Source organism: Onychostoma macrolepis, chromosome 03, assembly GCF_012432095.1.
Source record: "Onychostoma macrolepis isolate SWU-2019 chromosome 03, ASM1243209v1, whole genome shotgun sequence".
Taxonomy (NCBI): Eukaryota; Metazoa; Chordata; class Actinopteri; order Cypriniformes; family Cyprinidae; genus Onychostoma; species Onychostoma macrolepis.
In genome coordinates, this window is record NC_081157.1 from 18,620,328 (window position 1) to 18,646,828 (window position 26,501).

General features: G+C 39.1%; 2 protein-coding genes across 7 annotated transcripts in view; one reads left to right on the forward strand and one right to left on the reverse strand.

Annotated features, from left to right (window-relative positions):
- nherf1b (NHERF family PDZ scaffold protein 1b) overlaps positions 1–8,437 on the forward strand; it is a 41,507-nt gene extending 33,070 nt beyond the window's left edge. The window contains exons 4-6 of the mRNA XM_058769313.1: positions 4,075–4,118; positions 6,788–6,898; positions 7,848–8,437. Coding sequence (XP_058625296.1) covers positions 4,075–4,118; positions 6,788–6,898; positions 7,848–7,994 — 302 coding nt within the window. The 3' untranslated portion in view covers positions 7,995–8,437. The remainder of the gene's footprint in view (positions 1–4,074; positions 4,119–6,787; positions 6,899–7,847) is intronic.
- A 3,656-nt stretch (positions 8,438–12,093) lies between these two features.
- The window catches only part of LOC131536815 (caskin-2), a 55,595-nt gene continuing 41,187 nt past the window's right edge, over positions 12,094–26,501 (reverse strand). For 3 of the 6 annotated variants that reach the window (XM_058769948.1, XM_058769952.1, XM_058769951.1), the window contains 15 exons: positions 25,730–25,838; positions 25,287–25,395; positions 23,458–23,552; positions 22,732–22,849; positions 22,272–22,457; positions 20,952–21,029; positions 20,380–20,513; positions 19,158–19,221; positions 18,802–18,896; positions 18,326–18,436; positions 18,122–18,223; positions 17,897–18,035; positions 15,028–16,677; positions 13,855–14,104; positions 12,094–13,713 (listed from right to left, as the gene is read on the reverse strand). In XM_058769948.1, the coding sequence (XP_058625931.1) occupies positions 13,617–13,713; positions 13,855–14,104; positions 15,028–16,677; positions 17,897–18,035; positions 18,122–18,223; positions 18,326–18,436; positions 18,802–18,896; positions 19,158–19,221; positions 20,380–20,513; positions 20,952–21,029; positions 22,272–22,457; positions 22,732–22,849; positions 23,458–23,552; positions 25,287–25,395; positions 25,730–25,838 (3,337 nt within the window). In that variant the 3' untranslated portion in view covers positions 12,094–13,616. The remainder of the gene's footprint in view (positions 13,714–13,854; positions 14,105–15,027; positions 16,678–17,896; positions 18,036–18,121; positions 18,224–18,325; positions 18,437–18,801; positions 18,897–19,157; positions 19,222–20,379; positions 20,514–20,951; positions 21,030–22,271; positions 22,458–22,731; positions 22,850–23,457; positions 23,553–25,286; positions 25,396–25,729; positions 25,839–26,501) is intronic. The other 3 variants (XM_058769949.1, XM_058769950.1, XM_058769953.1) reach the window with 3 other exon arrangements.

Below are 26,501 nucleotides of genomic sequence, written 5' to 3' on the forward strand. Positions count from 1 at the left end.
TTTATACTTAAGAAAAGTATAATTGGGAATTGGGATCAGTGTCATATCACTGTGCTACAGAGTTTAAACACTCGACGGGTGCCGGATTCCTTACAGTCATTCATTGCCCAGGCTACTGATCTCTACTGAGAGCTGCTGGCAGGAACCAGTGTCATACCAAATATGACCTCTAGGAGTAGCTGTATCAGTAATGATCTGCATATATTTCATAGAATTTGTAAACATTACATTGACTTATTGCATTGACTATACCATAATAAGGTTCTGTTGTAAAAAGTGTTTTACACTGCCATTCAAACAAGCAAGTCAGCAAGATTTTTTAAATGTGTTTTAACAGTCTCACCAAGGCAGCATTTGTTTGATTAAAAATACAGTAAAACGTTAAAAATACAGTTTAAAATAACTGCTTTTTATTTGTATATATGTTAAATGGAATTCATTCCTGTGATGCAAAGCTGTATTTTCAGCATCATTACTCCAGTCTTCAGTATCACATGATCCTTCAGAAATCATAATAATATGCTGATTTGCTTATTGTTATCAGTGTTGAAAACAGTTGTGCTGTTTCATATTTTTGTGAAAACTGCGATACATACTTCAGGATTCTTTTATAAATGGAAAGTTCAAAATTTATTATAAATGAAAAAAAAAAAAAAAACGAATGTATTTACTGTCACTTTTGATCAATTTTGATGAATAAAAGTATTAATTGACCCCAAACTTCTGAATGCAGTGTTTGTGCTAATTTTGTAGAAAATTTGTGAATTCCAATGAGTTTTAAATGTGTAAATGCTGTACTATTATTGGTAGCGGAAGGCACAATTCATAAATTCTGAACAAACAAACACTCACGCAGCAAGGGATGTGCAGAACTTCAATAACAGGCGTTCTAGTTCTTCATAAATTTCTGAGGAGCTTCTGCAGACACACACAGTTATGGGCCTGCTGATCACACACTAAACTGAAAAGTTCTTTCAACCAATTAAACTCTTTCAGTCAGATTATTCAGTCAAATTATCCATGTTAAATATAGCATAATTAGATACTACTCCTACTTTCTGTGCAGTATATAGTACATTTGCCATAATTTGCAAAGCCCTCCACATGATCTTCCATTTCCAGGGTGACAATTGAAACAGAATTAATGTCAGCCATCTATTTGAACGGAAAGCCTAAATATGCTTCTACAAAACTGAATTATGGATGTCAACTGGATGCCAGGTCATATGCCAACAATTTAGCATAGAACATTGCCTAGTATTTCTCTTACTGTTTTTACAAATGTGTAGGCAGTATGTGTGCACTGTACTGTATGTATTCTGTGCAGTATTCAGTAGTAAGCTAGGATTCTGTTTTCCACACAGTCGTACATTTAGCTCTCTCTCACACACACACACACACACTCTCTGTCTCTCTCTGCTGCATGTCATCCAAATTTGGAAGCAGTATTTGTGTGGTTTCCAAGGTGCCGGTCTGGAGTGGCTCTCAGATTGCCGTATTGGGACTGAAGGGCGTCTGAAGTGTCCAAACAGCCAGTGATGTGTGTGTTTTGTGCCGATCAGGGGCCAGATGGATCTGTGCAGGGCTGAGTGTTATCGTATCTTCCCTGCAGTTTTCTGCCACTCATATAGTGTTCAGACAGCTGTAGAAAGATAGAAATTCAGACACAAGAAAACGGTAAGGGGGCTGGGATTATTTTTAAAATCTGTTGTCTTGCCAGTTTGCTTTTCTTACTGAAAACTGTAGATGGGCATCAGTATAGTGCTTTTTATTGGAACTGTAACATAAGTAAGAATTAATGCATATTTTTTCATAATCAAGCCAATTACAGTACATTGAATTCTGTGATAATGAAGCAAGTTGTTACACTGTAACCTACTGTTACACTGCGTCTCCACCGGCCTCGGGTGGTGTGTTGTGACCCTTCAAAACTAAACGGTTAGTGACTGTAATTTTGACTTGTCCTTCAGTGTATAAACAAATGCTAACATATTTACAGTATAAGACTTACAGTTGTAGCCCAGCAGGCAACTGCGCAGCACCACAAATAAATGTTTAAAACACGCAACTGTCACACTGTTTGGAAAGTACAGCCATAACTCTCTGTATGTGTTAGCATGAGAATCATGTGACAAAACTGCTTATCGTACCAACCTTGCCATTGTATGCTGTTATATCCAATCTCTCAGTTTATGTCATGAGCAGCTAATAAATGTATTGAATGTTGAATTTAACATGGAGGAAAATGAGAAAGACATACGGTCTTTACAATGGCACTCACTGTATAAAGGTCCTAGATTATGTCATTTTCACAATTTAGTACTTTTAAAACTGTTTGATGGATTTTTTGTTTGACATTTAATTAGCTGAACAGTTGGTATGTTGTTAAACAACAGTACAATCCATTGAACACACTGTACTTCGTTGTCATTCCTGTCAAAAAATAATATGAAGTCTATCCACGTTACTATTTTTTAAATTGTATGTGCAAGGACACAAGGAGGGACATAACTATCCACAAAACACGTCTGAATGTCTGTAACACATAACTAGAAGTTCACCCACCTTGAATAACAGTCTCGACTCAAAAGCATGTGTGTTAGTTCTGTGCCAAAACCTAGTGAGCTGCCTGCATAAGCATCTTCTTTCTAAGGCATCCTAATTGAAATAGAGACTGATTTGAAACCATATTGATAGGCAGCAACTCAAGATTTCAGTGCACTCTGAAATTAGCATGTTGCTAAGCTAATGCTTTGATTCTCTAGTAACCATGAAATACATAAATATTGAGTAAAATAGTCAATTTTATATACTTTAACTATTCTTATTAGTATATTTTGGTGTGTGGTGTTAATTATGTTTTAATGATTATATCTTGGATTTATTTCACATGTGCACTATACATGTACACTATCAACCCTTGTGAGAAAGAAGTATGCTTAATTGTATTGAATGTGCACTTGTACTTCAAAACTTAACTGTGTGTGTGTGTGTGTGTGTGTGTGTGTGTGTAGAAATACTGAAATAAAAAGCCACTTCAGTGTACTTAAAGAAAGTGCACTTTCATGACTGTTTCTCAACACTCAGTAATTACACTTAAGTGCACTTTGCAATAATGTAAAATTAAACTTTTTTTATTACTTAAAATACATTTTAAATCATTGTTTTAATACTCTTTTGTCATGCTTTAAAGTACACTTATTTTGATGTGTTGACTAATATACTAAAGCACATGTAAAGTACTTGATTATAATTTTTGATTTATTGATTATAATGTAATAAATTTGCATGCACTAAATTGCAACTTCATAATTTCAAATGTGTGATTACAAACATTTAAATACAATAACATACAAGCTGACAAATGTACATTGAAGTATATTTTAGTTTATCATAAATGCTTGTCAGTGCACCATATTTCAATAGACAATAGAATTATGAAATTACATGTCCTGCTTAAATGTATCAAAAAGCACTTTAAAGTTGAACTAATTGCATTTAATATAAATTGAAACTATAATTTTGCAATTTAATTTAATTCCAATTAAAATGCAATTAAGTGCCCCGAAGCATTACATTTTTATATTATTTTATTATATTATTTGTGTAATAAATACTCCTTTTAAAAGTGCAGTATGTGTACTTCTTTTTCACAAGCAAGTCTCGGCAGATCTCCACATACATCCTTCGTCTCTCATGTCAGTTCATTTGTTAATGTGTAATCCACTATGAAGGCCTCTAGATTTTGTTCCCTTCGGTATTGCGGAGGTCGGCAGGTATCCAGGTACCATCGCTCTCACCACGGAGATGATGGTCATCTGAATAATAAATGAAGTACATACCTGTGGTACAGTATGTAACGGAGTCGACATCTGCTCACTGCAACCCGAGAAGGAGTGAATGTCATACTAGCTATTCTCTAGGAGTCTGGAAGTGTCTTGTTTAATCTTTGCTTCCTCGCCATCACTGATGAGGAGCGTTAGAGTCAGTGTTGGAGAAAGTGTCCCATCTGAAGGATGCGGATGTACTAGGTTTGATCTGTGACTGACCTGTTCTGCTTCTCTCTGCCCGCAGGACCGCTGCCTGAACCTGTGGTCAACGGAGACATGGAGGACAAGGTACGACAACAACTTAGATGATGATTTATATCATTGAATGCATTTATTCATTGAACAATGGTGTCTTTTAGCATATTACTGGTGCAGCTGTTTCACAAATGCAACTAGATTAGCATTTCCACATGTGAAAAACTCATTTTAGCGAGGTAGCAAGAGTAAAGTTCAAGGTAAGTTGAGGTTCTAGGAATTGAAATAAAATTAAATGAAACCTTTTTGCAGTTTTAAGGTGGCTATTGATAGATAAATGCAGAAGATTCAGCAAATATTACAATGGCATCGTCATTGTCACTGTTATTCATGGCCTCCTGGTTGCTTTAATAACATTGAGCATCATGGTCAAAACCTGGTTCGTTTGTAGTTATTAAAAATCATTAGTTTCCATTTAATAAAAGTGCTGGAATTCGATATTTTCAATCAAACTGACTTCGAATGAAACGTCAAACAAAACGTTTCAGAGCAAGTACAGTACAAGGATACTGAGATCTAATTTTGTCAAGTTTTCTGTCATGTGCACTTTCCAGCTTGGGTTTTATTTGTTATCCCGTGTGCTCTTTCCTAAATAAATACAGCAGCTTGAGTTGTTTGTGTTGAACTGTATCTGAACCTAGGTTCTCACAGCAGAAAAAAAAACTACAGCAAGTTTCTCAGAGGTCACTGGAAACCTTTGCATGTTTTGATGCCTATTATTGAAATGTTAGCATATTGTTGTGTTTAGTGAAGTCAGCTCTCTAGACAAATATGAAGGGAAGTCTGTGGCTGTACTATATGCAATTATTTCTGATTATGCTGATGATAAGAGGTCACTGCATGAAAGAAGCCCATAAGAGGTTGAAGATCTATCTCTGTTCAGAATTTGACTGGATTAATCACTATCGGGTTTTAATGTTTTCAGTCCGGCTTATTCAACAAGGCCTCTGTTATTAATTGAGAGTCTTTTGTATTACTTTGGTCTAATGTGTCAGGTAGTGCACTGTAAAAAAAAAAAAAAAAAAGTTGAGCCAACTTAAAATTTTAAGGCAACCAGCTTCAGCAGATTTTTGAGTTTGCTCAACTTATTTTTTTGTGGGAGATTCTCAAATTTGTGTTGTATAAACTTAAAACGACAAGTTGAGAAAACTCAAAAATCTGCTGAAGCTGGTTGCCTTTTTTACAGTGCACTAACTGACACTAACTTTTTACAGTGTGGCATACACTACAGATTTCTTGACTTCATGCAGTGCATGTGAAGAGCAAGAATGTGTTTTATTGACCATGATCATTAGGGATGAGTATGGACGCCTGTTTCCGCCACTGAAAATAATAATTGTGACTTTTTATCTCACAATTCTGACTTTTTTCTCAGAATTGTGAGATATAAAGTTGGATTTGTGACAAAAAAAAAAGATTTACGAGATGAAAAAATGTCTGAATTGCGAGTTAAAAAGTCAGAATGACCTTGTTTTATTTTTTATTCAGGGGCAGAAACAGGCCTCTGTAGTATGTCTGGGATTCAACTGTAGACACGAAACCACAACTATACACAAAACTAAAATACTCAATTAAAAAATCTTATACTTTAAAAGTTTTTAAATCAAAGTACCAATACAAGAGAACACTTGCAACTGTTTCCTATATGTTCATGCTGGTTGCCTGAACAACCAGTTAGAAGATGCAAATACTGTATATTACACAGGGATAGTTCACCCAAAAAATCATATTGGTAACACTTTAGTATAGGAACCAATTCTCAGTATTAACTAGTTGCTAATTAGCATGCCTATTATTAATATATTGGCTGTTTATTAGTGCTTATTCTGCATGACCATATTCTACATCCCTAATCCTACCCAATATCTAAACTTAACAACTACCTTACTAACTATTAATAAGCCGCATATTTGAAGTTTACAGAAGCATAAGTTGTAGTTAATGGTTTGTTAATAGTGAGAATTGGACCATTTTTAAATAAAAATCAAATCACACTCTGCTTAAAGATGTTTCTTTTCCACTAGGACACATTATGTGTAATATTTCTCACATTATACCATCACAATGAAACACAATCATGATATATCTGTCCATTTTTGCGGCAGGTGCAGTTTCACTGTGAGACTGGCTTGTGTGTGTTGCCACTAGAGACACAATGACCTGCGCTGTTTGACACTGATATGCAAGACACTGGCATACAGACAAAAATATGTATTTATTATAAATAAATATAAGAGGCAAAATACAATTCCATGGCCAGTAAGACTAATGCATGCTACTACCTGAATTCACCATCATTTTTTTGTTGACATGGACGGATCAGGTGTCAGGCATCTTCTCCGGTCACCCTCTCATTGCTTGAGTTCCCAAGTTTGGAGACTGTGGGGACGGTTTCTCTAAAGAGGATTGTGGGGGAAAGTGAGAGCCTCTGGCTAATGGTTGACGTGTCAGATGTAGCTAGCAGGAGGGAATAAGGGGGCGCTGTCACCTGTCAGAGGAGCAGTATTGATACCCGGCTAATGCTGCCCACTCATACAGTTAATGAAGCTCTGTCTCCAGCAGCCTGAGGCCCACACACTGCAGCTGACGCTCAGCACTATACCAGCTCAAGTCTGACCCCTACAGCACACAGCGAAGCACTGAGCCTCAGGAGATTAGTATGGTGATCTGACATTTTACTGACATGTCTCTCTGCCGTTCAGGTTAACGGAAATGTGGCCAAAGAGGTGGAGCTGAAGGACTCCAAGTTATCAATCAGTCCGTCTCCATCCAACGCGTCCTCCAATGCCTCCCTCACGACTCCGCCCACTGAGGTGAGACTGACCTAATATGCTAATTTTCTGCCAAAATATGCAGACTACAGAGCACACTGCATACTGGGTACTCAATCCCAATCCCAATCTCAATCGCTCAACTTTTTCAAAGGGTTCATTTCCTGGATGGCAAATGAAGTAATATCAGCCGTGATTTATAATGACTATTTGTTGACATATTTGGCCCAAATGCCAAAGGTTAAGACATTTTTACACCAAAAAAATAAAATAAAATAAATGCTAAAACATTGTTATTTTAAAGATGTGCCTCTCACAAAATCAAACATGCATAATTTATTATACTTGCAATAAAGAAGCATACTTCAAGTAAATTTAAGTTTAAAGATTTTCCAAATATACTTTATGTAGTAAGTATGCTATATCAATGTACTGGTAGTATACTGTACTGTATAGTGTACTGTTTCAATATTTCTGGGGACTAAATTAACCTACTTTTTAGTTTATAAAAGTATATTTTGCCATGTATTTCGAAGTAAACTTTGAATGCACAAGTTTTTCTTTTGTAGTGGAACTATATTGTGTACTGTACTACTAGGTATTGTTAATTTACTAGCTATGTGCTTCTAGCATTGAAGCATACTCTCAGTGAGCTACTGTAGTTCTAATAGTACATTTGTGCACACATTTTTTTGCAGGAGTAAACATAATGAGATTGTGTAACAACAATCTAGCATACTACTGTTTGACATTATCATTGCATGCATGTGTAGTAAGCCGCTGGTATTCCATTTCAAACATAGCATAACATTTTCTGAAAGTACTCAAATTAATGTTAACCTTTATGAATGTTAAAAAAATGATTTCCTCAGAAGTGTTTAGATTGAGAAAACTCGAATGTTCAAGTCACTTGAGCACATGCTTGTAATAGACTCTGAAAGTGTCCATTTTAGGTTATTCATAAGTTTCAATTCGTTTGTTCTCCTCTCAGGCTCTGGAGCCGTCCATCATAGATGCCATCCCAGAGCTCAATCTGTCCCTGCAGCAGGTGAAAGAGCGCGCTCACCAGAAACGCTGCAATAAGAGAGCTCCACCCATGGACTGGAACAAGAAAAATGAACTCTTCAGTAACCTATAGACCTCTGGTCGTCCGTCCACCCATTCATCCATCCATCAGCTCTGTTTAAGACTTGATAAGACAGAGCAGATCTTATAATGAAGTTAAAGTCATCAATGAAGTAGGCTCAATATGATGTATGTACGGTGTGTATATGTACACACAGATTTATATGTATTCAGAATTATGTATATGAATTACTAACAGATTATATTAGATTACATCTGCTACGGGGCAAATGGAATGTAATATTCTACGACTGTGATGTATTACGATCATTGGCTGTGTTCAGAATGGAGTACTAACTTACTGTAATATTACTGCTCACTGTATACTGTATACTGTTTTAGAATGGAGTAAAACAGTAGTAGTGTGACTGTTATCACACAACCACTACATTGCATGCTTTATTTAATGAGCAGCATCCAGTTATCATCTTGAAAATAAAGTTTATTTTGTATGAATTCAGTTTTGTGTAAATATGTCTTTTAAAGCTCGACGATTTGATTAAACAGTAGGTAAAAACTCATTGCTTTTGTTCCAGTTCATTGGAAATGGAAAGCCAAGTCACATTGCATTGTGGGATACGGTATTTTAGCAACTTCACCAACTTTGCACACAATACATTACAGAAATAGTCATATTATGTTAGTATGCTATTCTGAACAGAGTCATTGTACCTAATCCAGCATGTTTGACGTGATTCTGCCATGTGTGTGTTCAGTGAGTTTGGTTTCTGACTGAATTCTTGTTTGTTTGTTTTTTGAGTCGCTCTCAGTCTCATTTCTCTACCAATTCTGTTGAGAACCGTTTCATTGTTTTATAATGAAGGACCAAATGAAAAGTGGATAGAAGTGAATCCTAAACTCCTGACTATCAGCCAATGAGTGTGTTTGATGATACTGAATGACTGAACATGTGTAGTAATATCTTGAGAGCACGCTGAAATCTAATCCGCAATAAAGAGTTTTGTATAAAAAACAACATTAAATAGAAAAAGGACTATTTTATTAGTGGCCTGAGATGCTTGGATCCCACTGTAAATTCCTTTTAGTGTATCATGGTCTGTGTTCTAATCACTGAGGTTTTCTGAGACACCTGCTTTTCTTTTCTTTTTTTCCTCTATGTAGTACTGCATTTCTGATCACTGCAGTGTCATGTCCTACATGTGTGCACATCTGAATGTTATTTCTATATGTAACAATACATTTTGTTCAGAAAATATATTTTCGTTGACAAATTACTCAGTTGTTGCGATTTTTGCAAAATCACTCCATTTCTGCAATGCTGCATGCCAGGGGTGGCCAACTCCGGTCCTGGAGAGCCACAGTCCTGTAGACTTCATCTTCAACCCCGATAAAACCTCACCTGTCTGTAGCTAATAACCCTTCAGACCTTGATTAGCTTGTTCAGGTGTGTTTGATTAGGGTTGAACTAAAACTCTGGGGCACGTTCAAGCTCAGACCGGTGCCCAACGTTTTGCTACGGATAAACAAGCTTTCCATTGATGTATGGTTTGTTATGATTGGACAATATTTGGCCAAGATACAACTATTTGAACATCTGGAATCTGAGGGTGCAAAAACATATAGAGAAAATCACCTTTAAAGTTCTTAGCAATGCATATTACTAACCAAAAATTAAGTTTTGATATATTTACAGTAGGAAATTTACAAAATATCTTCATGGAACATGATCTTTACTTAATATCCTAATGATTTTTGTCATAAAAGAAAAATCGAATTTTGACCCATACAATGTATTTTTGACTTTTGCTACAAATATACCCGTGCTACTTATGACTGCTTTTGTGGTCCAGGGTCACAAATGTCATACTTTTACATAGATGTTGGTAAGGAAACCCAAAGCGCCATTCCATCCATAATTAAGGTGTAGAAATACATAACCTGCATGTAAAGTTTGTATGTCATTTAGTTTAAGATGCATTTTCAAAGAGCCAAACCTAAAATTCTGTTTCATTGATTTAGCCATAAACCTGCGCTCACAAATGGTCATTTTTCACAAAATTTTATAGTGAAAAGATATTAGACAAACACCATGAACATCTGTTAGCATAAATGCTATATCATCACACGGCTGAGTTAAACCAAGAAATATAAAAATATCGATTTAAAAATGTGGATTAAATTACAATCAGCAGATTAACCCATCAGATATGAAGTAGATGGCTCCCAGATATTCAAAAATACAAGCTCTTTCTATTCCTTAATAAAACTAATCCTTTTCAAATGCAAATCCATAACCCACATATCAAAAGTTAACATCACCTCAGACTTCTAGTTTAGTAAAACCAGATGTCTTGCAAGTGACGTGCTAAGGGATACCGCTTGTGCTTCATATTTTTTTTCAGATCCACGCCAAACAATGCCATGATAGGGTCTGCCTTTTTAACTGTTATAGACCCCTAAAAAAATAATGCAAACAATAAGTTCAAGATGCTGAACTGACATGTGAGAAACTGATGGCTAAGTGTCCCTTCCGCAGCTGAACATTTTGGACACAAGGGTGATACCTCTGGAGAAAATTATACAAACTACTTTGGGAAAATGGACTCAGACCCAATCAAGCATTTACTGACCAACTCTGAATATTGTCAAGGCATGGTTCCCCCTCCCAGGACTGTTTAAATCAATGGTTTTACAGACCAGCCTGTCCAAATCTGTATGCTGAAGTTTCTGCTCAAAATGTCAAATGTGTCTTGATGTCTTATTTGTAGATAATAGAAAAAACAAGAGGCTAGCAATTTGCATCTTTGTTGAAGCTGCAGGATGTCAGTCGATCATTAATAAACGTGGGCTGTCCAGAAATTATTCAGCCATGTATATGAAAAATATGACTTGAGAGATGCAATGCATTGAAAACAGCTGCAGCTATGGGCAACTGGTGATTGGCAGCTTCAATACAAAAGTGCACCCACCCATGCATCTTGTGCAGAGTTTTTCGGCGAAACATCATATCACCCAGCCCCATACAGCCCAGATTTGGCGCCCTGCGACTTCTGGCTTTTCCCAATGCTAAAATCACCTTGGAAAGGCAAGAGATTTCAGGCTGTCGATGAGATTCAGGAAAATATGATGATGCAGCTTATGGTGATTCCAACAAAGGTTTTTGCAGCGTGTTTTGAGCAGTGGAAGAGACGCTGGGAAAACCGTGTGAGGTCTGAGGGACTGAGGCGTCATTGTCCTATGTACAATGTTTCTTGTATCTTGTTCGATAAATGCCTCTATTTTTCGCATTGCATGGTTGGATACTTTCCGGAGAGACCTCGTATAAATCTTTCACCCTGACTACACCAATCTCCTTCCAAGTTTGAAAAAATTGATTGAAAACTTGTTTCCAATAAATCAGACCAGCTATATACAGTTTCGGGGCATTAGTTATATTCCTCACTAGCCTCTGTTATGAATCACTGCTTAAAATGCTTAATTCATTTTCACCGGGCTATGGAGAATTGCTAAAAGTGAAGTATGCTCACATGAAGAATGTTCCGTCTGAAGCCAGACAGGCATGTCTTGAATATCATGATATGGAAAACAACTCATATTAGATTGAGCTACTAAATTATATTGCTTAAACTGAGGAAGGCTGTATCCTCCTCCCTTCTGGTTTTACTGAGATGTTGCCTACTTTTGTGTGACAGTTTACTCTCTGAAACTATTGTGAATGTCTCAGAACTCTTTGCTGACTAAGTTGACTTAACTTAAAAAAAAATTGAGGAAACCTGTTGCCTTAAAATTTTTAAGTAAATGACAATTAAAAAAATAAGTTAAGTGAATTGTCAAGTTCACTTAACTTTTAAAATTTTTATTATTATTATTTACTTAATTTTAAGGCAACAGGTTTCCTAAATTTTTTTGAAGTTAAGTCAACTTAGCACTTTTTACAGTGTAAATACATTTATTAGATTTAATAATGAAGCAACAGAAACCTCAGGATTTGAGATGAAAAGTAACACATCTGTATAGTTAGCTCTAGTTTGGACTTTATGTTCCAATTTAAGAACTTACTAATGACTGGTGGATCCCTTGTCAGGACAAATCAGACAGAAGCGGTGACTGCTGAAATGACAATCACATGGCTCAGTAATAATAAGACAAAATAGCTAAATTCATTTAATAGAAAATGTTAACAAATTATAACAAAGAGGGGCTTGATACTGAATCATATCAGTGTGTTATATTACCTAATTAAGAACATCACTAATATATAATATTCACATAAGCAAAGGCCCAGTCATACCAAGAATTATAACTATAATGACTATATTGACATTCTGTTTACTATAAGTGCGCATTGCAGAGAACGATTAAAGTTATTAAAACTTTATAGTTACAGTTATTGTCCTTGGTGTGAATGGGCCTTAACTGCAGTTCTAAAGTTGTTAATGTTAAAACGGTCTTAGTTAAACAAATGCCACTGATTACATTTCAGTTCGTTGGGAGACAGAACCTGAAAGAAACATCTATTTAAACGTATGGCACACAAGAACAGTGTGGATATATTCCTCATCAGATACATCATATCAAATTATGTGCAAAGGGGAAATGACACTGCGTTCAATTTCATTAGTTTAGCTGCAAGTCTGTTAGCGTTAACATTATCCAACATTTGAATAAAAATATACATATACTTTGGTACAACAAACAGGTTTGCTTCCCAATCAAATATACCTTTAGTGTACAATATACATATTTTGATAAAGTTTAAATACTATTTGGACTAATAAAAGTTTAAAGACTTCAAAAATAGTTTGTGGTAACTTAAACCTGAATCGCTTGCTGTACATCGGTGCTGCTCTAGTTACATAAGGCAGTGTTACTGTTTTCATTTTAACATGTTCCCTTTAAAACCACGCTTTCATACAAAAAAAAACATCAGTCATGTATTTAACCTGCAAATCTGCAACGTCATTATGAAAAAATATGGTACAAGCACCAAACCTCCCAAAGGCTGTTTACCTGCTGAAATGAATAAGTCAAAAACTGCTTCTTTCAAAATGCTTTGAAAAGTAGTTATGTCAAAGGAACCGTTCACTCAAAAATGAAAATTCTGTTATCATGTATTATTATTTGTTTTGACAGCTGGTCACTATAACTTAATGCTGTATGAAAAAGAGCTGCGTACAGTTTTTTTTCAAAATGTCTCGCTTTAGCATAAGGGCGAGCAAATGATGACCAAATTGTCACTTTTTGAGTGAACTATCCCATTAATCTTTCTAGAAATGTTTTGAATCAGTGTAGTATTTTGAAATGTATATTGCTTTAGGAATGATTCTCCTAAGTGCATTTCTTTTATCTGGGTCCATCATGTAAAGTTCATTGGGGTCACGCTTTGCTCAAGTCCACAGTTCATCCCCAAAATACAATGACAGGAAAACAAACATATATGCTGGTTGATTAGACGCTGGAATAAGAATAAACAAACAAACAAACAAACAAGACAAGACTGACATTAGTCAGAAGACTGTGGTCCATAAATGTCTGTGTGGTCCATGAGGTTCCCACTTTTGGTGTTCAGGAGTTCATCTCTGTTTTCCATCTGAATTATAAGGCAGAAGAAACCATGCATGCTCCTCCTGTTTTTGGGCCATCAAAAAATAAACAGCCTCATCCATGAGAATCTTTAATCCAGCATAGCATCTAGCTGATCGGCCAGGTCATCAAACATGTTCCCGATGTCATCCAGAATGTTCCCTGCAGACTTGACTACATGAGAAACACTAAAACAGACACAACAGGCTTAATTAGCAGTGATAAATTAGTGACAATTTAAAAACATGACATTTAAAGGAAAAATTCGGAAAATCCCTCAATAAAAAGAAAATCATTTTTGTAGATTTATTCCTTTAAGTGTCTCTCACCCCACGTTGTTGTTCTCCAGAGTTAGTTTTCTCTCCACAGCCTTCAGTGCTTCCTCCAGGGATGAGCTGGTCTTCTCCAGCCTCTGATGTTTCAGTGTTGACCCTTGATCCCCATCCATCAGAGCCTGTAGGCTTTCTGATATCACATTCTGACCCGTGTTTTCTGTCGAGGGGGAGTATGGGACTGGAGACTGAGGTGCTGCAAAGGCAACACTCTGTACAACACTCAGTGTCACGCTGGAGCCGACAGCTGCAGACAGAACAAGAATCTCAGATAAATGCAAAAGGTTGAAAAAAAATGGGATAAATCCACTGCTTGTACTGTAACTCACTAGCAATTTGTTGCTACCAATAGCTTTAATGTAATACATGCAATCTACCAAAGTATAGAATGTATTAATCAGAGCAGTATTTGTCTGCGTAATTTTGACTTAGGGGTATCCCTGAGGGGAAAGAAATCTCTGAGGCAAGTGATTCCTTTAAGAGCGTAGCAACAAACGTCCTAACTCTCACCCATACCCAACTGTTTATAGTAAGTGTTTCACGGTAGTTTCTGCCAATATATGGCAATGGGCGCCGCAGTAGCTATAGTTAGGCTACTACATCTCAAAATAAACAGCACATAACGAAACAACAGTTGCACTAATACTTGCGTTATGGAGAATAACAAGAGCACAGAAAACAAAAAAACTAACCAAACTGGACTGCAGCGAGATGAAGGATTTACTGACGGTAAAACCGATTTCTCTCAATAACTGTATTGAAATAGGCGCGATTTTTATGATCTTTACAATTGCACCTATTTTGATAATTAAAAATGTGCCTTGGTACTACCTCTTCAATTAACATAAAATTAGTTAACGCGTTTGAGTTTAAGATGACTTAAGGGAGCTGTTTTGGTCCCTTAAGGTGAACCGGTTACTAAGGACTTTGTAGCAATGCTTAAGGGAACACCTAAATAATTAAGTGAAATACTTAATCACAGCCTTAAGGTTCCTTAAGTTGACCCTTAGGTTTTTTTCTTGCAACCCAAGTTTCACTAAGGGTTCCCTTAACCTTATAACTGAGGGATTTAGCTTAAGGGCTTTCATGCAACTGGGCACTGAAATACATTGCATCAAACCTGAATAAAAAGCTAACTTTATTAATAGGCTGTTTATTCGTAAGCTGTACCTGTTACAGGAGCAGGATCTGGTTTAGAGGCGTGCCGTGTTGAATTCAGGGGACTGGGAGGTTTGGGAGCAAGAGGAGGAGGTGCTTTCACTGGTTTGGCTGGAAGCTCCACACATGGCAGACTCATATCTGTTTCACTGATGCGGAGTTTCACTGTGTCCTGAGTCTCTAAAACTGATGTGCCATCTGGGCTGCTGTCAGACGCCGTGTTTGACAGCTCTTTGTCTTTTGGCTTCTGCCGTCTCTTTACTGTGTCTGACTCTTTAAGGTTGAACTCTGGAACTTCAGGGGTTTTGGCCGGTTTGGCCTTCTCTGGCGACTCAGAAGTGGTTTCTGCCTTGAGAGGACCGCCAACTTTGGGCCTCTGTTTGATAGTGAGGTTGCCTTCCTCCGCAAAGGGGATGCACTCACTGGAGCTGTTCTGAGGTGAGGATGAGCTCTCCAGACCTGAATCCTTCGTCCCATCCTCCTCCTCTGAGTCGGACTTTGACGCTCTATCGGTATCTGCTTTGGCGGATACTGGGGTGGATTCGGTCTGACTCAGAGGTCTGTTCCTGGACCCTTCGTTGGTACTGGAAACAGCTGTAGAGGTTTCCTGAAGGAGCTCCACCGTAGGCGCAGGGAGGGCTGTTTCTAAAGCAGCTGCGATGCTCTTTACGGTCCCAGGTCTGCCATTCTCAACTCCTCCAGAAGGTGATGCTGGAGTGTCGGAGACAGTTTCAACACTAGTGCTGCTGCTACTGACGGAGCTAAGGCGTTTAGGTGGTGGAGGAGGAGGCCCTTTACGCCGAGCCCTGATGGCGAAAGAGTGGCTTCGGCCGACGGACTGCTCAGGTGCGGACTGAAGACGTGCCAGCTGGCCACGGGTAGGCTTGCGGCTCAGTGTTGCATACGAAGGCATGGCCATATTGGCCAGCTGAGCTGCTTCATCATCATCATCTTCATCTGGTTCACCGTCCGACAAAGCATACCGGGACAGACTCTGTGTGCGCTTCTTGGTCATTCTAGGAGAGTGACGGTCAAGCGTGGCACTGTTATATTGTGAACGTGGATAATTGAGGGTTTTATGAACAGGAGAGCCTTGTGGAGAAGGAGCAGAGCTCAGTTTGGGTTTGGCAGGCACCGCGGGGTATTTAAAGCCAGCGGACGCACTGAACGGCAGCTGCTGTGGTAGCTGAGGACGTGGGACCTGGTCACGGCCTTCTGGAATGTTGCGCTCTTTAGCAGGACTGCTGTCTGGGCTCGTTAAGCTCTCTCGGGAGTGGCTATAAGGGGTCGCAGCGGAAGTGGAGGAGGGGGTGCTGGGGGGCTCCTGAGAGCGTCCGGAGCCTCGAGAGCGCGTGTCAATGCTCTCCTGACTGGAGGTCATACCTACTGCATTCTTGATGGCCAGTCCGTCCTGACAGCCACTGTAGTGGGAGGACATGGCGCTCTGTAGCTCAGTACTCAGCTCACTGTCCTGAAAAGTCATCATCTTGGGCGTGTGGGGCGAGGGGAGGTCGCCGTTCTCGGGAGGCGGCTCGATAGTGACCAGGTCAAGGGCCGCGGGGGTTTTGCGTCGCAGTGTGCCCTGCCCTGATTCCGCCTGTAGAAGAGCCTTATGAATATCGCACAACTTCTTCACTGCAAGCATCATTTTCTTCTGATGGCCTGTCAGAGACACACACATACACTGACTTAACACTTACTGTACATGTCACGCAAGAATTTACAGTCATTTAGAAAAATACTTTAGACCAAACAGATTTATCTGTGGGCGAGTCTACCCAGAATCATGCCAGATGAATAAAAATTTAAATGTCCTCGTCAAGGTCATGGCAAGTAAGAACAAAAACTGGAAGAGCTTCCCAGGTACTGGTATGTGATTGGCCTTCAATGTTGAAATGTGGTTGCAATAATGACAGTTCTCGTTTCAACATTGAAAAAACATTGCTACAATGTTTAATGCCAAATGGTTGTGAAAAGGGTTAACAAAATACTTATAAAACACTGAGGAACATTTAACAAAGATCTGTACAAAGATATAATAAGTTGATATCAATTTCAAAGCTGATTTGATTTGTGAAATCAAAGCAAAATTCAATTTTACTAAATTACAAAACTCAGGTTTACCAAACCCACGTCTATATGCCGAATGGGTATAACAACAGCTAAATCACCCTGGCTTCATTCTGCATACGGATGGAGGGTGAAGTGTATACAGGGTTTCCACACTTTTTGATCAATGTATCTCATCAATTATTTGTGGCTTTGTCAATCGTTAATGACCAATGGATAAAGGTTTTTAAACAATCATTCAAATTCTGTTCTAATAATGAACCAGAGTGAACCTATTCATTTAAAATAACCAATTCAAAAGAATGATTTTCTTACATATTATGCTTTCTTACATATTATGCAATATTTAGCCAATTTCCGGCACGGGAGGCAGGCAGGCATGTTAACAAGACTACAGCCTTTAGCGTCAGTCTCTAGTGCACCTCTTGAGATCAGGGGAGCGAGTTCTACCTTCATAGCTCTTACAAGCTGGCCTCCATTACGCTCACCCCTTGAACTTCACTCCTATCCAGGTCACGGCACCAATGTAACCCCTCTGGCTCTACTTGCCCTGCTCCATGTGGGATTTGAGCCAGAGTTTGTGACATGGGAAGCAGATGCACTAACAAGGATGCTAAAGACCACAGCCGTTAGCGTCAGTAGCTAGTGTGCCTGGTTTACCTCCACAGCTCTTACTATCTGGCTTCCGTTACAATAACAAGAACACACAATTTTTTAATTTCCAATTATTCTTAGCTTTCCTTTGGTTTTGGTAACCCTATAACTTCAACCACCACGGTGTACTTTAATCCAGTGTTTCGTTTAACCTCACCTAGTTTGGTGATGCCAATCTCCTGCAAGTCTTCCCATGTGAGATCTCGGACAATGTTTATCGAGTCATAGCCATTCTCTGAGAGTTTCTTATGATACTGTGGCAGACCTATTGCGCTCAGCCACTCCCCAAGATCCTGCTAAGAGATGAGTTTTTAATTGTGAGTGAACTGAAGACAACACCATAGACACACATATATGCATACTATATCGTGTAGTGACTTACTGGTATGTACTCTGGGAGCCATTCTGGAATGCTGAGGTTGCCGATCTCAAGAGAAATCTTCTTACGGTGGCCTGGTTTAGTCACACCAATAGCCGTGAGATCCTGAAAAAATGGCATAATACTTTATCAACATCAAGTCTATCTGCAGCAACAAGAAGGAGTGGCACTTCTTAAAGCAACCAAACACTGGCGCTCTGATCGTACCTCTGGGGTCATTCTGCTGATGGTAGGTACATCATAGCCAGCGTTGAGGAAATTAGCAGTGTACTGCTCCAACTGAAACTCACTAAGCCACTGATAGATGGCCTCAGCATCCTGACAACGATAAAAGACATGAAGACATAAGACATGACAGGTAGCAAACAGAATGCAGCATATAACTGCTGTTGTATGACACTTTTTATTAAATGCAGCTTCTCCATATGTATTATGTTTTTTTTTGTATATTATTATATATTTTATATAATCTCATTTTTGGGCTTAATTAACAGTTGTATGTTCTTATTCACATTTATTATTAGTATGCTTGTATACTAATGGTATAATGGTGTGGTATAATTGTATAATCAACATTTTGATGTCAGTATTTTCATAAAGTTGTAATACAATACAAAATTAATTTGCCATATCAAAATATGATCAGGTCCATCTAAGTCTTAACTGTAATAGTGTTTTCTGACCTTGCCCTCCAGCAGCTGTTGAGGACGCACAAACTGTTGAGAGAAACCCTGCTCTCCTGGCCTCTGTGTGGGCAGCACAGGTCTGCGAGGAACTCCTTCAAAACAACACCACACATATTCATGTTAATACATGCACCAAGATTCACCTGAAAGCATTTTCAATGTCTTTGAATTAGCTAGTGTTTTGCCAATTTTTTAAGTTGATGTATGAAGTTCACACAGAACTTATCAGAGGAACTTGGTTTGATATTTTGTTATCTAATGCAGTAACGTTCATACATTTCATGTGTCCAAATACTGTCACCGTAAGCTGTATACAGATACAAACAGTAAATTTAGCACAGGTAACTCTTTACCTGTGGATGTGTCTGGAAGTTTGTTATGATCTGGCTGTAGTAAATCCACAACAGAGGGCGTGGCCTGTTTAAAATGAAATAAAAGTCAGAAGAAACCTTAGCTATAAAACTTTAGTTCACATAGGAATGACAAATGTTTGCCTGAAGCTAAAAAAGTTTAACTAAAATAACAGGAAACAGGTCCATTATGGTCTGATGAAGAGTTGTGGACTTCGAAACATTGCAAAGTGGGAATTTAAGAAACTTTTTTTTTGGAGCTGTGATGTGCCGAAATGTCAGGTATGAATCCTTGGATTTAAAGGAGTGGTTGATTGTTTTTTTTCTAGGCTTGATTGTGTTTATGGGGTGCAGTCTAACGTGTCTTAATGCTTCGTTTTTAAAAAAAACATTCTTTTTCACATAATTTACCTTTATTCCACACTGCTCTGTCCCTTCTCTGATAAGCGCTGATAATTTCCTGCTTTTATGAAGCCCCTCCCTCAGAAATACATGATTGGATAGGTGCCCCAGTGTGTTGTGATTGGCTAAACCGCCTCTAATGCGCGACTCATATATGTTAGTTCAACAGTTTTCTCTTCCTCTTCTCTACAGCAGCGCAGCATGGCCTCGCCCCCTTTGCTGCGTGTTCCCGGGGGCGGGGTTTATCTGGGTTTGTGACGTAACGGACCCAGGAAGTAACTCGTTGTAGTCCCTACAAGCCGTTTTTGTAGGCATTAAACTGCCAGAATTTTAAAAGACGATATCTCCGTTTGCATTGAACTTTCAGCGCTGCAACTTTGCAGATATTGTTTATGCTCAAACAGCAACATTACACACTAACTAACGTTAAAAAGTGAAATCGCAATCAACCACCCCTTTAATTGAAACATTATAGCTAGTAGTATACAAATGTCTTAAATGAGACAAAACACAAATTCTTTATACATGGAAAAAAACATTTTACCTGCTAAAATAGCAACATTAGCACTTCAAGATGTACCATTTCAATCTAATTTCTCTTTATCCAAATTAAGGCATTTTGTTATTGCTCACTGCCTCTAAAAGCACCTATAAAGCAATATAAAGATTCAAATTTTTAATAACATCATAATTAGAAAAATGTTTATCTACTACAGAAACGGACCTGGAAATCACATTTTCCCTGGTATTTGTAAATAGGAACTCTTTAAGTTGTGTTTCTTACAAAGCATCATGCCTGTGACTGAACTCGGCGAATGGTTACCTTGCTGGTGTCAGGGCTGGTGGTGTGTTGCTGTGGTCCATTGGGGGCGCTGTTGCTTTCTGTGCTCTGGCCACTGCCTGCACTGCGGGTGCTGCCCACACTGCCAGTACTGCCCACACTGTTCCTGTCCCCAGCTGCGAGAGAAATAGAGGCGTTAGTCCAGTGAGTCAATGCAATCAAAACATGACCGCGATTAGGCCATCACAGCAGCCCTCTGCACTGCCATGCCAGTGTGCCACCCCACAGCTGTGAGGACACTGTACCCACTGTGCCAAGGGGCTGGATTTCTACTCAAGCAGCAGGCGGGATGGGGTGGGGGTAGCAGGGCAAAGCCACAGGCATGTGGTGATGGGGTTTACAGATGACAGCACACAACCTAGAGTACGTTCTGCTACGGGAGTGAGAGGGTTCGCAGTACACTAACATCTGGAGACGGACACACCAACTGGGGTCTGTGTGGCGTCTGACAGGCCAGCCAATGAGAGGGTCTGTCTGCAGCAGGGAGGGGGTGGCAGCCAGTAGGGGGCACAGGGGAGGAGCGTTTCAGAGGAGGGGAGTGCAGCGGTTCTTACCAGCGCAGGAGTTCCGCAAAACCCACACGTCCTCCATGCTGGGGGTCATGTGCTGGGACAGACTGCTGGGAGTCCCACCTAGCGGACACAAACACTTTTTGGGCCACTGGCCTCAGTCTTGTGGGCGGATAATATAAGGGTGTGTGCATCCCAAATCAGGGGCTTCAGATGAGTGTGCCACCGCATGGTGTTTATATGCAAAGACAGTGTTTCTACTATATCTGCCGCACAGAAGAACCATGAGCCCACCCAGGGTCCATAATCAACCGTTTGCCCCAACTGCTAATGACTAATAATATAATTCTAAATCTTCTGGTTTACATCTAGAAATTAAGTGAAGTACTTAATTCAAAACAGCAATACCACATGGTTATTTAATATATAAACCATTTATTTAAGCAAAAATAAATATTTTGTGATCTTAATCTCACTTGTTACTGTATATAAGATTTTGGAAACTGCCAACCCATATTAAAAGCCATGGAACTGTTTTTAAGGATCTAATGACATGCGAGTATGAACATTTAAAGCTGCACTAGAATTGCACTGCACTAGCTACACTAAACCATTTATTACCCTGCAAATCTGAAAAAAGTGCTTGGCGAATGGTTAATTTTGAGTGCATACCTATTGCATTCATAAGACCATGTGTAGTGAGGACAAACGTGTACCATACACATACCAGTCACTGGTGTGCAACGGTGTTCAGAAAAGTGCTTTCAGAACAAACTGATCTCTGACGTCAAACTTTTGGCCTTGTTTACACCTGGTATTTCGCTGATCTGATCACAAGTGAATGGGGTCTAAAAGGTTTTAAGCTTATTTACGTTCAACCACTTCAAGAAATAGTCAAAAAAGCATTTAACAATATTGCTTTTGTAGTGTAGATGCTTATATGTTTGAATGCATTTTAACAGCCTACTGACCTAATAATGTGGGACGTGTTGTAAGAAAACACCAAAACAAGCGATTCACACTTTGCTGCGTTGTACCAAAACAAAGCTGAAATCGTAGCTGCTCTCTAGATCCTTTTTATTTGCTTCCTTAACTTGTAATCCACCTAAGATAGGATTGTTCAGTCAAAAGTATTCTTATAACACATTTAGCACTCCCGCAAAAGTGATGTAAAGTGTGACTAAATGGGAGAGTTTCTCAAGAACATCCGTGGTGACAATAGACGCATTTAAAAGCTATTTTAAAGCCAGGTGGAAACAGTATGAGTCTCAGCTGACCATTTGTGACTGGATCACTGAAAACATCTTAATACCAGGTGGAAACATGTGAGAAAGCACCCTTAAAGACGGGACCGAGTGGGTATACCTGGGTTGGTGCTCAGACCGTTGGCGTGTGGGAGGACCAGGTGTGGGTTAGTGGTGTACAGAGTGTAGGAGTCATCAGTTTGAAGGGTCCCGCCCCCGCTCAGACTCAAGCTGGGACTGAGGGCGGACCTGGAGAGCAGCTGCTGCCTATGGGTGGGCAGAGAGGCGTGTCGTGACAGGGTGCCCCCTACAGGACAACACACACATGACAGGAGCAGAGGGTTAATGCAAGCGGATGGAGGTTAGAGATGAACATTTATTACATGGGAAGCAGCGGGATGGAAGACAGAGACACGTCTAGGGTACTTCTGTCAGCATGTTACTGATTCAGTAAAGGAAACAATGTTATTTGCAGGGTTAATACCTGTAATAAAATCCACCAAACTAAAACACATAGCGACCACAGGCTGTGAAGCTTCAAAACTTTGATCAGCCTGCTACAATTCAAGTTATTATGGTACCTGAGCGTCGGCTGATGACCTCGACTATGGAGGGGGGGAAGTAGCCGATTCGGTCTGTTCCCCTCTGGGTGTCATGAATGTGGCCCTTCCAGCGTCCGTCCACGTGCTGCTCTATCACCTGCCAATCACAACAGCAGAACACACTGATCTCACCCGTACTGCTGCAAACGCAACCCGCTCGGTTTTTAATCCAGCCGTTTTTCATCATTGACAACCAGTTAAAACAGGATGAGGTCGGGAGTTCAGAGACAATGCATGATCTGAAAGCTTTTGAAAGTTAGAAAACATAACCCCAGCCGCCCACCTTAAGCAAACACGCATAAAGCATATAATAGCTGCAGGCCCGACAACAATACAACAGCGAGATCGTTCAGCTCATGAAATACATCTCTAAACCCTCCAGTAAATGACCCTTAGGCTGTACTTATTCTCTGCCCACAACTTCCTTAGAAACAGTGCTGCGTGAAAATGTATGTTGGTTTGAGTTCACCAATAAACACTTGTGAGTTTATCTTTAGCGCCCTCAAAAAAACCAAGGCGATGGACAGAAAGAACTCGTGGAAGGGGAAAGAGAGAAAAATCTGGCCTCAGTTCAAGTGAAACTGCTTCTGAAACTCTAGTTGAATAGACTGGCTGGGAACACAGGGGCTTGGTATAGTACTTAAGAGAAGCGCAGACATACACACACACACAAGAGGTTTAATGAAGTCGTGTAAGCGGCCGTACCGTGATGACGTCACCGGCCCGTATGGTGAGGGTCGTGGGGTCGTGAAGATTCCAGAAGTCTTTCAGAGCTCTGACCTGAAGAACCCCTGTAGCTTCTGAAAACACACACACACACATATCTGTGTTGAAACAAAACCAGAAATTCACATAGTTCAGAGAGTTCAGATACTGGAAGATACCACCTACTGTACATTACAATACATTGCTAAATCTCATGAAATTGTCCAGCTCAAAATCAAAAGGAAGAAATAAGGAAATTACACACACACACACACACACACACACACACACTTGTTTCCATGTTTTATGGGGACTCTCCATAGGCGTAATGCTTTTTATACTGTACAAACTGTATTTTTTTTCCCTTATAAAGAAAAAGGCTATAAATACACGTATAATATATATTTTTTACATTTATATTTTAATTTGTAAAAAAACTTGCAGGTCTACAAAGATTTGTCCGCATTACAAACATTATATGTATATTTAATCACATTTTCCCCCAGTTTCTTTTGAAAATATATATTAAAAATGTTAAAATTGAGACTGAAAATGAAAATATATTACTATTACTGTAATTTATATAGTGCTTGTTTTTCTTAATTATTTAAGTACATTTCCCCATTATATTTTTTATTTATGGGAATTTGTTGGAGAAATGTTATAAAAATGCAAATGCAAAAAATGTAATAGTGTTCCTAAAAATAGTTTTGAGGGGTCCCGCCATCTGAAGCTCTCAGCGTGTCATTTCTGTGATTTTATTCCAGTGGAAGGAATGTGCTGACACGGACACACAGCAGGCTCACTGAATCAATAATTAACTCTCTGAGTCTGTCAGAGGTTTAGGGAAGCGTTGTGGCCCACATACACACACAGAGCAGCTCTGGTTAAAGCAGACAGGCTTGTATGTGCTCATTATGATAAGAGCTGTCTGTTTACTGCCTGAGTTCAAAGACGGCACAAACAGAACGAATGTCTCATATCAACAATCACTTCAAATATTTATTTATATCCACCCGTACAAAACGGCAATAAATACTGCAGATGATACAGAATGCATGAGGATCACACATGAAATGTTTCACATTCCCACTCATTAATGTCAAGTACATGCGTCACACACTGATATAGTGTGTTTACAAAGACTAAGAGCTTTTAGTTTGGACTGAGTCTGTTTGACGCTAGAGTTCATTTGGTTTGGGTTTTGTGAGAGTAAAGTTGATTACACAAGTTGCATTCTGAAATGTGTAAGTACACAGTTCATAACACAACCCAAGTAAGCCCATGCATCACCTGGTGGATTTCGTGTGAACCACAGTTTCAATCTGAAAAATCATGCATGATGCCGTTAAAAAGTACATTCTTAAAGGTCACATTTATAAAGAAAGCTAAATTTCCCAAAATAACATGATTGCCACTATTACAAATGTTCACATATGACGTCAGTACTTGTGGGTGGGGCCCCGTCTTATGTTTCATTAGAGGGCCCCTCAGATCTGTGGTATGCATCTGCACACAAACACACACAGGAGATGTCTTTTGTCTCTTTCATGCGCTCAAAACTAGCCAGAGAAAGCAGCAGGTTATATAATCCTGAGTTTAAACAGCTGCTTACTAAATTACAGCTTAAATGTCTCCCATAACCATTTACAAACCAAAGAAGGGCCATGCCCAAACACACAAACTTCACCATGTACACACTCTCATATACTGTGTATATGCAGCATGAACACAAACACACTCCACATACATGCTGCTACAGTTCACAAGCTTAAGGAGATCAAATACAGTCAGTACAGTCTTACAATAAATGTCAGATTGCATCTCACCTCGTAAGAGCTGCTTGATGTCTTTGCTGGCGTGGCATGCGGTGAACTGGTTGACGATGTCTAGGGCTGTTTGATTGTAAGTGTTACGGATATTGACATCAATCCCATTCTGCCACAAGAAACAAACATTAAGACGGGTAAATGTTTTCTGTCGAATAGCAGAAGCTCATTCAGTGCGGAAAAATCAAATCACTAATGCATATTGATTCCTCCTCAAATGATTCTGGATTCGATCCACAAAAATACAGAGGACATAAACATATTAGTTTTGTTGCTTGTGAAGCAAAATTCTCAAAAAGAAGCATGTTACAATAAACTGTTCTGAAAATTCAGTTGGACAGCAATTGATTCAAAAGCTAAAATTAAAAGCCACTTGATGTCAGCAAGGTCAGTGACCTCTGTAGTAGACACATCTCCTGTAGTAGACACACAGATGAACTTACGTCCAGGAGTAGCCGCACTACCTCTGTCTTCCCATAGAGGGCGGCCTCATGGAGCGCTGTGCCAGCTTTAGTGGTTCTGTTGATGTCGATACCTGCTTTCAGCAGAAGCCTGAAGACATAGGGAGATGGAAACTCAATGAATGGACTGGCGGCAATAGTCTACTACTACTCCACAGAGAGGAGACGACATCCTCTTTAGCATTCTGTGTTATATTTACATACTGAAAGGCCTATAATACACACAGACTTGTGGAATTTACACACACACACACACACACACGCACACATCAGGTGGAATCAGAGACGCTCATCTGTCGAAATGCAGGATGGAATTTCAGTGCTGCACTGGGAATGCCAGGCATTAGGATGGGATCTGTTAGTGTGACAGCCGTAGGAAACACACACACACACACGCACACACACACACACACGTCATTACTCTGCACACTAAAAATGAATGACATTGCACAAATGTCAAATGTGAAAATTATCTCCAGATTCTATTTTACTTTTTGGAATTGAGCCATTATTTTCATGATAATTAAGCACGTTGCCTTCTAAATTCTTATTCTCACACATACTGTAGTTTGAGTTGTTTTGGTAATTAATTTTAGTTTTATTACAATATCATTACTTCGATACAATATTTAAATTATCATAACTGAAATGCAATATAATAAATAATGCCATGATTATTATATAAAATGTATACTTCATTTAAATATTTATGAAATATTTTTTGCCATACCAATTGAGAATGTCGATGAAGCCT